The sequence below is a fragment of the Lathamus discolor genome, chromosome 3 (genome assembly GCF_037157495.1).
Source record: "Lathamus discolor isolate bLatDis1 chromosome 3, bLatDis1.hap1, whole genome shotgun sequence".
In the NCBI taxonomy this organism is placed as follows: domain Eukaryota; kingdom Metazoa; phylum Chordata; class Aves; order Psittaciformes; family Psittacidae; genus Lathamus; species Lathamus discolor.
In genome coordinates this window covers 137,696,315-137,706,340 of record NC_088886.1, presented here as the reverse complement: position 1 = coordinate 137,706,340, position 10,026 = coordinate 137,696,315, and the positions used below count along the sequence as shown (strand labels likewise).

General features: G+C 49.2%; 1 protein-coding gene across 3 annotated transcripts in view; it reads right to left on the bottom strand.

Moving 5' to 3' along the window:
• Positions 1–10,026, bottom strand: part of MFSD13A (major facilitator superfamily domain containing 13A) — a 35,725-nt gene that overhangs the window by 3,293 nt on the left and 22,406 nt on the right. For 2 of the 3 annotated variants that reach the window (XM_065672131.1, XM_065672130.1), the window contains exons 2-8: positions 5,377–5,645; positions 4,836–4,915; positions 3,623–4,072; positions 2,632–2,749; positions 1,623–1,719; positions 730–901; positions 29–222 (exon numbers count right to left, since the gene is read on the bottom strand). In XM_065672131.1, the coding sequence (XP_065528203.1) occupies positions 29–222; positions 730–901; positions 1,623–1,719; positions 2,632–2,749; positions 3,623–4,072; positions 4,836–4,915; positions 5,377–5,541 (1,276 nt within the window). In that variant the 5' untranslated portion in view covers positions 5,542–5,645. Of the gene's footprint in view, positions 1–28; positions 223–729; positions 902–1,622; positions 1,720–2,631; positions 2,750–3,622; positions 4,073–4,835; positions 4,916–5,376; positions 5,646–7,306; positions 7,327–10,026 lie in introns of those variants that run through there. The other variant, XM_065672132.1, reaches the window with a different exon arrangement.

Sequence of the window (10,026 nt, the reverse complement as noted above, 5' to 3'; positions counted from 1 at the left end):
CCACTGCCTTCTCTGGGAGCACCCTTACCTGTGTATGCAGAGAGCAGCCAGGTGCCAATCAGAGGGGCAAAGGTCTGGCCGGGCTTGGTGACCAAAGCCACCATCCCAAAGAGCAGCGCTGAGGCCGCCTGCTTCCTGCGGTTCAGGACTAGATCCTCATCCACCAAGTCAGTGACCACCAGGTTGAGCAACTTACAGGTGCCTTCTGTGAACACCCGGTTGCTGCAGAACAGAGAAAGAACTTTGTAGGGACATCAAGAAATTATAGGAGCAAGTGAGATCAGAGGAAACAGAAAAAGGATGAGAAAGGTTCAGCCACGCTTAAGAATTTCAGAAGCCCTGGTTAGAGGAGGGGAATACTGCTAATAATAAGCCTTGCGTACCCTGCAGGGATGCCCTGGATCAGTCCTGACCTGCCACACAGACAGGCCTGGGAATGGGACGCTCTGCGGACAAGCTCAGGGCTATCATCGCAGGGAGGCTGCAGAGAGCTCAGCTCAGCAGCTGGGAAAGGCTGCTGCAGGCTGCCCCCCCTGCGCTGGGTCTCTGTCCTCCCTCCCCCTGCTGCAGGCACAGCAAGAGGGTGCTGCAGTGACCCATCCCGCACTTGGGTGCTGGCAGAGCTGGGAGCCACGTGGCTTCTGTGTGGCTCTGTCTCCTCTTCCCAAGACAGGGACAAGTCATTTTCCTCCCCAGGCAGCAGAGGGGGGGGAAGGGAGTGCTGCCTACCTGGCAATGAAGACGCAGAGCAGATACACCTGATCCGGTCCTGCCAGGAGCATGACAATGCTGAGAGCCAGCTTCAGGAAGAAGAGTCCTCGCACCACAGCATAAACCCCATAGCGGCGGCAGAGGGACAGGAAGTAGAGGTTGTTAACGTGGGGGGCAATGTAGGAAACACCTGAGCAGAGACAGAGGCACAAATAGCTTGAGGTAGTTTCAGTATCTACCATGCCCCCAGGACCGATACTGGAAGAGAACAGGGCTGCTGTCATCAGCAGCGTTGTAGGACACATGGTACAGAATAGCCCCCAGGCACATACAGAAGGCTGCAGCAGATTTACCCAGCGGCTCTGTGGCACAACACTCACACACTTCCTACAGAGGGAAGCCTTCTTCCAGTAACTGCCTGGGCAAGAAGGAAGAAAAGACTTGCCCAGTGTCACACAGGGTCCGGGAGCAGAAATGAGAGGGACAGGACACTGTGACCAATCCTGATTCACACAGAACCCTCCCATGGTACCCCGGTAACTCTAGGACCAATGCCCACATATCTGTGGCAGCCTGGAAATGGTTCGGGCCGCAGAGCTAAAGGGATTAGATCCAGGGCTGTGCTCCCTGCTCCATCTCTGGGACACGCTCTGCAGCCACTAATGCTCAGAACATCTCCTTTGTGGAGTTTAGGCCAGAGTCCAGCACGCTGGGCTCCGCATCAGTAGAAAAGGCTCCAGGTTACTTCTGTGCTCATGACAGACAACTCAGAGGTCCCAGGGAAGCATGTGGGACATGTGCACGTGTGAATCTTACAGCCCAGAGACCTGCATGCAAGTTAGGGAAGAGCAAACCCAGACTCGAGCCAGGTCCTAACCTGGCTGCTCCCTCCAGTCCCACCTGAGACTCACCAAGCAGGAAGGATCCTGTAGAGACAGAGATCTGGTCTGACAGCAGGTGCTCCAGGAACAGAGGGAAGAAGTTGCTGTTAAAGTGGCAGTGAAAAACCTGTGAAGGCAGCATGCAGATGAGCTGGTCAGCAGGAGCAGCAGTCAGCAGAAAAAGCTAACAGCCTTCTGGGCTCTGTTATCCTGGGAGCCCTGCGCCAAAAGACCATGCAGGGTGAGCCTGTAGTACTTCAGCAGAGCAAAAGCTTGGCTGTGGAGTTTACAACACTGCAGGCTGAGACTGCAAAGCTGCAGCACCACCAGCCGTGCCCACTGTTTGATCAGCATTGCTTCCCAGCTGCCAGGGAAGTCAGGACAAGGAAGCAGCAGTGCTGACCACAAGGGTTTGGGGAAGACAGCGGCACAGCAGGAGGGAGGAGGCAGCTGTCAGGAACAGGGTTGAATGCAAAGATGCAGACCAGCATCAAAAGCCTGCCCGAGGGGAAGTGAGGGATCCCCAGGGAGACAGGGAGCTGTGAGTGCAGCACAAAGCTGGGCAGGCTGCCGGCATTTGGTAGTAATCAGTGAGAGGATGAAGAACAGAAATGGCAAAAGCCAGCTGGGAGGTGGATCCAGCTGGACAGTGAGAACAGTGATGTGAGCCTCAGGAAAGGAGAAGGAGATTGCTGACAGCCACGCCAGCAAACTGCACTCCTGAACTCATCCCCACCACGAGCCAGGCCTTGTGCTGCTGCATCCCAGATGGGCTGTAGTGAGCTCAGCCAGCCCCTATAATGCAGCTTACACTGCAGAGAAAGGAAGCAGCACCCCACAGTTTGCTCAGGAAGTATCCTTGGGTCACTACAGGGAGAGTGGCTACCAGTTGGTGAATCAGCTGGCATTGCAGGAGGCTCCAAGAGCAAGTGGGCACTGGAAACTCCTCTGGGGGAACTCATACATGGCTGAATCACCACCTCAAACAGGCAGAGGCAACACTCAGCCTCTGAATCACACAGATCGCTGCTGCGCCCACCTGGATGAGATTCATGCCGACAAACCAGAGGAAGTTGCGATGCCGGGAGAGCTGCTGCAGATACTCTGCCAGGGTGATCCTCTTCTCTGGCAGGACGGATGGTTTCTCAATGTACAGCCTAGAGGGAGAGTTAAAAAAGCAACCATAAATCCCTCGCACCAAGCAGGGGAGAGCCCACAAACTCTCCCTTTGTAAATGCAGAGCTGTCTCCCAGCTCCCATCCCAATCATCCCTCTCCCTGAGCCAAATTGAAACAGTAGAGTCTACACTGTTTGCCTGTTGCTAGCAAGAACTACAGGCAACAGGTCTCTCAGCATTTGTCTTCCAAACTCAAAATTCAGATATCTGTCCCTAGAAGCATCCTCCTTTTATTAGCCATTCCACTACATATATGCCAGATCCCTGTGGTTAGCTCACCTGGCACATCTCATCAAGATCTGCTGTGTTACTGCAGCATAATGCTGGCAGCTCATAACAAGAGATGACAAGTGAGGCAGCCCAAAGAAAAGCAAGGGAGCTGAACATGGCAAACCAGCTGCGTCATGACCTTCCAACAGCCCAGGCACTATCAGGTAGCTAAAGCAAGCAAAAGGGTAAGAGACATTTGCTTATCCCCTCCAGAGGGAATGGGCATCCAGGTGGCCTCATGCTTAAGCAGGAATACTGTCATTATAAGCTGCTTCTGATATTTTGCCACTCAAAGGCCTCACTGGGTGCTCATTTCATGTTCCAAACACTGGATAGCCATACAGCAGGTCAGGGCTCTGACTTCAGTTTGGGCCAGGGGTGTCATGAGACAGTTTTGTCCTACTTAGGAGCCAGTGTGACAGAGGTGATTCTGAAAACTGTATCAATAGACAAGAACTAGAGAGGATTAACAGAAGTTTGCCTCATCATGGATCTTCCCACAGATTTAGTTTGCTGCAGTGCGTAACAACTCGACAGATCTATGCCAGGCTTTGGTCCCTGATGCAGAACTGGTGACACTTACTCTTTAAGGGTTGATTCCTGGTCCCATTTTGCTTTCCCACCAGACTCAAAGCGCTGGCGGAGCAGCTGCGTGGACAGGGTGAAGCCAGCAACGGAGCAGAGGGCCAGCAGGATGCAAAATATGCGAAAGGAAAAGAAGTCCTCTTTGTTCCACACTGCGTAGGACGTGAAGACAGAGAGGGAGCCTATGGCACTAAAGAGGGAGCAGTAGAAGTTGAGGCTTGTCCTGTCTTTTGCTGAAACAGCCAGGTCTGCAAGCAAGGCGTTGTGATGGAGGTCGACCATGGTGAGGAAGCTGTCATACATGCAAAGGCAAAGAAGGAACTGCAAACCAGGATGAGCCCAGGCAACCCAGAAAGCCAGGAAAGAGATGGCAAAGAGGGGGCCATTGTGGCTTAGTGCTTTGAGTCTCTTCAGAACTACTTCGGGGGAGGAAATCTCTGCTCCTGGCCTGCAACAGAAGACAAAAATCTTTAGCCACCTGCACAAAACCCTGCATGACCATGGATTCTCCCTCTCTGAGGGAGTGGTATAAGTGGCATAAGCTTTTGCTTATATAACAAACACCCACATCAAATACCTTCTCAGCTAATGTGAATACGCTGAAAAAATGGGTTTAAGAAAGCCAAAAAGCATGAAGGGATATTTTTTCACCCTGATAGTGCTGCACTGCCTGTGCTTTGCACCATGTAAATAATTTCAGTGAGCACTTGAAGTTTTCTCTATTTCCAGGAAGCTACACCATGATTTTCATTAAAAGCTTGCTGTAAATACATGAGAAATGCTAATGGCCAACAGTGATCCGTGATACAGGGAGTTTGGGAATACCTAGCCTCAGGCATTCCAGGTGGAAGTAAGTGTCCTTTCACCCTGTGTCTCCCAAACCATGTACAGACACTCCTCAACACCCCACTAAGAAGTTTGCTTATACAGCAGGGGCTTGGTATTTCAGACACTGTATTTTAAGCTCTGTACTACTCATATGATTGTTAAGGGTTAGGGTCACATTTACCACATAAGTGTGTGACAGCCAGGTCCTGAATTAACATGCAAAGAGCACTGAACATCAAAGATGCCAGGAAAAAGAGGTATTTAAGAGCTCCATGCCTCAGAAACTATTCCCACACCATCATTTTAAAGCTGCCAATTTCACAACATCTCCCCCAAAAACTAAACAACTCCCCAGCCTCTGCTGGAAGCGGGAGTTAACTTACTGCTGTGTGCTAAGGAACACTCGGTCGCTCAGCCAGCCGAACAGAGGGTCATTGAGGCTGTTCCAGATCAGAAACACTGTCTAGGAAAGAAAACAGGACAGTGAAACAAAGCACAGGACAGCTCCAGTCAGTTCTGTTACTGAAGCAAGCAGGGTTGAGCTGGCACAGTGAAAAACCAGCAAGAACCATCCCTGCACACCTTGCCTGCCTCACGCCATGCAGTGATTCTGCTGTCTGGGGCAACTGCCAGATTTAGCACAGGAGGGCCAGTGGTTTTCACTGCTTGTGAAACACCCCAATGTCCCAGAGGAAAGGCAGTCTTAAGAACAAAGTCTCTGGATTTTCTATCCCAGCCTGTTCTATCTTTATATTAGTGGGAAACCCTGAAAAGTCCAAGCCAGTGCTTGGAAGTCTCCCTTGCTCCCTCTCCAAAGGGGAACACTGTTATTGCCACTAATGCTCTTTACACTTTAAAGAGAGAAGCAGGTTTGGTTTCACAATTTCTTACTTAAGAGGGCAGAAGCATATGGAAAAGACTAACCTCTCCAATCCAAAAGGACAGTTTATCAATCTTGTAAACAGAGACAAAAGTGTCCACGTAGTACAGGAGGAACACGTTGTGCAAAATGGAAACAAACAGCGACAGGGACCCGTAGACCACTGCGGTGGGCAAATGGAAAATACAAGCCACGAGTCTCAACCCCATGTTGGTGCAGTCAGCATTCAGCTCCCTGGATCACCTCCATTTCAGATGGGATGTCTTATCCCAACACTTGTGACATCTTTGTTGGGGCCAATCCATTGTTGCTCCTACAGGAAAATAAAATTCAATTAAGCCAGGTTCAATTTCTTTAAATTAATTAACAGTTGAATCAAATTAATTGGTTAGTCTTTGCCTGCAGAGATGAGAATTCATATTGCTTTGAGGAGCTGTTCGAAAGTGGATTGGAGGGGATTTATGAGACTAAAAGCTGTCTGCTGCACTAAACCTGTTTCACCAAGCAGAGGCCAGGCTGTGGGCTCCCAGAGGTACAAGTGTCTCCTCATGACCAGGCTGCCCTGTCCTTTACCCTGTGATGTTCTTCCTCATCTCACAAGTAGCCAATTAGCTCTTTCCAGCTCTTCACAGGAGGAATCAAGCTACAGAGATGCGAACAACAAAGCAGCCTTCAGAAAACACACCTCGTCACTGACAGTTTTAGGTGCCAGTGTACATTTTTAGCCACATAAAAATGCCAACAGCTATGATGTAACCTCACGCACATGCTGCTTTCCCCAGGCAGTCACAGCTGACTGCAAATGGGCTGGCTCAGACAGGAGATATTTATGGCAAGCAGTGTTGCTGTTTTGTGGCATGAAGAGACACCACCAGAACATGATGCCATGCAGCAGACATGCTGCCATCATGCGATAAAGGCAACCAGAAGTCATTCAGCAGCTCCCCAGCTCATCTTAAGAGTGGCATGAATTTTAGGATAAGTGTTTGAGGTATAAGGGGACTCCGCAGGCTGGCAGTGACTGGAGCTCAGAGCCAGGAGATGGCTCCATCGTTCTCCCACCATGTACTCCCGTGCTTTTCAGACTGACCCCCCTCTCACACTCAATTTGCTGCAAACCAAAGGCAGAACACAGGCACCTCTTCAGAGGCACTCGTGTATCTGGTGAGGTGTTAAGGGTTCTTAAATCAGTGTAAGCCACCTCCAGCCTGTGCCATCATAAGGAGCCCTGTTCACAGCATATGCACAATGGGTAACAAGGTCACTATCTTAACACTGTCAAAAGCAAGGTAAAGGGCTGGAAGCCACTCCTATTTCAGCCCTCCAGGGTCTGCATTCACACAACTCAGATACATGATGGGGACTTCACCACACAGGATAAGAATGAGCACATCAAAAATGGGAAACTCTGCACCAAGTCAGCCTCCTTGGGCTTGCAACATCAGCTGCATCAAGTCCAAGCAGAAGATCAAGGGGAAGGATAAACAGCTGGGTATGAAACCTGATGAAACACCAGTCCCATTCAGCACTTCCCAGAAGCCATGAGTCTGACCACTTCTAGGCAAGATCAGAAAAGCAAAAATAACTATCTGCTCTGCTTAGCCCAAGGAATTCCTCATAACTAGCTCAGAAGGATTAGGAACAACATTTGTTCCAATCAATTGCATCACTAGATTGAAACTGCACATCGACTCCACTCACAGCCAAAGCACTAGACCTCAACTGGATCCAACTGCAAAGCCCTCATGGAGCTAAGCCACCATTCCGCATCCCCACCATGCCAAAACCCACGGCCAGATAAAAGGAAGACACTGCTTGGAGGGGAATTCAGCCAGACTATGAACTTTTATAGGTGTAATTAAAGACAGACAAGCCTCAAGGGGAAATTGTATTTTATATGGTCATGAACTGCACAGGAATCAAGAATCTGTGATGTGTAAAGATAAAGAAGAAGGGAGAGCGAAGCCAACTGACCCATCGATGAGTCCTCTGTCTCTCACCAAGAGCCCTCCGCAGACAACTGGCTCAATGGCGGATGAATCCACCAGTGTTGGGCAATTCATGAACGGGATGGAGAACAAGCAGACAGCATCAACCTGCACAATATGAAACTGCAGTGTATCGAGACCTTGCCATGTATATCTAACCCCAATACAAATTTCCTGAGCATACAGATGAAGGAGAACAAAGAAGAGCAACTGAAGTGATTAAGGGACTGAGGCAGCTGCCTGCTGAGGAAAGACTAAGCAGCTGGGACTCTTCAGGTGGACAGGAAGGGCCGAAGGGGGACACGACCGAGGTTTATGTCCCATGTGCAGTTGATATGGTGAAGATGGAAGTGCTGCATGCCACGACACAAGAACTGGGAGCACATGCTGTAACCAACAGAAAATCAGTTTAAAGCACACAAAAATACTTCTTTACCTGGCAGGTAGCAAACATCTGACATTTGCTGCCAAAGCAGGTTCAAAGGATTGGACAATTTAATGGAAAACAGCTGTACACAGACAGCTACTAAAGGGAACAGGCAGGGAAATCCCCTCCAGCATCCCGAATCTGAGGGCTACACAAACTAGGGGCAGACAAGTGGAAAGGCCACAGGCAATGGCCAAGCTCACATGCTCTCCTCATAAACAGCATCTCCTGCTGTTGTCATGGGGCAGAACATGGGGTGAGACAGACCAGTGGTCTGACCCACAAGGCCAGTTCTTAACCTGACTCTGCTCCCCAAATCCTGTTTGGAAGCAAAGTCTACTTAAGGCTTGGTCCTTAGTGCTGCACTTCACACTGTACCCACCCAAATGATGCTTCACTAAGCACATGTTGCACAAACCACAGCTGCTGAAGTTTACAGAGACACCTCATTTTGAATGTTTAAAGAATGTGAAGTTGCACTTCCTCTCCTTCTTCTCCCTCGTCACTCCCTCACAGATGTGCAACCCCTCCAGCCAGCTGACATTTGTAAGTGATTTCACTTTGCTGGGATAGCTGTTAAGTCATTTTTTATATATTCCCCCCCTCCTCATCTGCAAATGTGCAGATGAAATGAAACAAATCATAGTTGTCTGTAAAAAGTATGATTTTGCTTTTACATCCAAAGCACTGTGTTATTTAAGCTTGCCACACTGGTATTTTCATAACCTTTTCCTTGGGATGGAGAATTACTCATGGAGTATGTCAGAACTTTTCAACATTAGGCTTTTAAGCAGTAATGGGCAAAGGAGCTGCAGGAGGGAATAGCTTTCATTCGTTCACACTGAACTTCTAAGGCACAGTCATAAAGCAGCAAGCTTGTAAATTAGAAAGCAACTAGCCTTTATTTGAGAACCTTCCACCTCCGCATCTGACATCTGGCTTCTGCCAGTGACGTTTGCAGATGTTATCTTTTTGAGAAGGATGTTTGAATACTGGCTACCAGGAAAGAGCCGGTTTGTTTGAGTGCTGGCATATGGTGGCTGGAAACACACCACTGTTTGGGGCTCGAACATCTGCTCTAACTTCCTCGCCAGCTCACAGCTGGATTCACAAGTCATTGCATCCCATGGCAATTCGGCAACCCTTTGGCCTTGCAACAAGGCTGAGCTCCAGCCTTCCACAGCTGAAGTCAGCTGTACTGAGTTAGCAGCAGAGCTTTGTATGTGAATCTTGGCCCAAGCCTGTCTTAAGCAGGGCCAGATGATTCCTATATGCTGAAGTTGCCACTCAGGAACCTGATATAGCAAACCTGACCGCAGTAACAGGATGACCTTCCCATTCATTCCCCACTATGTGGGTAATGCAGGCTGGAATATCCCAAGTAATACTTCATGATACATCTGTGCTTGCTCCAGCTGTCAATACACTGGCTCAGCTGCATATTCTGGATTTTGTGTGGCTCACTAGCTGAAGCAGAGGGCCAGATAAATATACCAGCTCTGTGTCTCTGCATCTGCAACACAATAAATCCACCAGCTGGATAAGCAACCCAAGAAGTGACACTATTTCCAGACAGTCAGCATGGCCAGACAGGACTGGGGTGCTGACACTCCAGCCCCATGCACAGGCAAGCTGGGCTGGAGCTGCACTCATGGAACAGCTGATACCATGACCTGGCCCAGCACAGTGCCTGATGCTGGGCACATCAATTCCTCCCAGATTGTGTCAGTGACATTTCCAGCCAGAGGAAACAGTCACAGATGACTTCATCTGGTCAGGCTTATCCATCAGTGACAGGTTTTGTGAGCACAGACCAGGTTCAGCACACTCCTTCCCAGCCTGCACATGTACCTGCAAAGCACAGACACCTCACCCCATGGAGCTACTCAGACTCTGGTAGGATGGTGTTCAGTAAGAAAGCACATCCCTCCACAAAGCTATTTCACAATGAAACTGAAAGTTTCATTCCCACATTGGTTCCTCCAAATGGTCCCTCCATTTGGACCAACACCAGTGCCTCAAAATCCTATTCTATCCCAGGAAAGCTGCGATCTAAACACATACTGCACAAAATTTAGGCTCCTCTGACCAAACTTTGATCCTGTGCACCCTCTTAGAGATATATGTATTTCCAAGACTCTCAGTTTCTCCATGCACTACTGAAAACCTAACACCACATTTCCTCAAATAATCCACTAGAGATCCTTGAGGGAACACCAAACACACGTCCCACATGAAACATTAACAAACTCCCCAACTGCAGACTGGTATCTGCATGG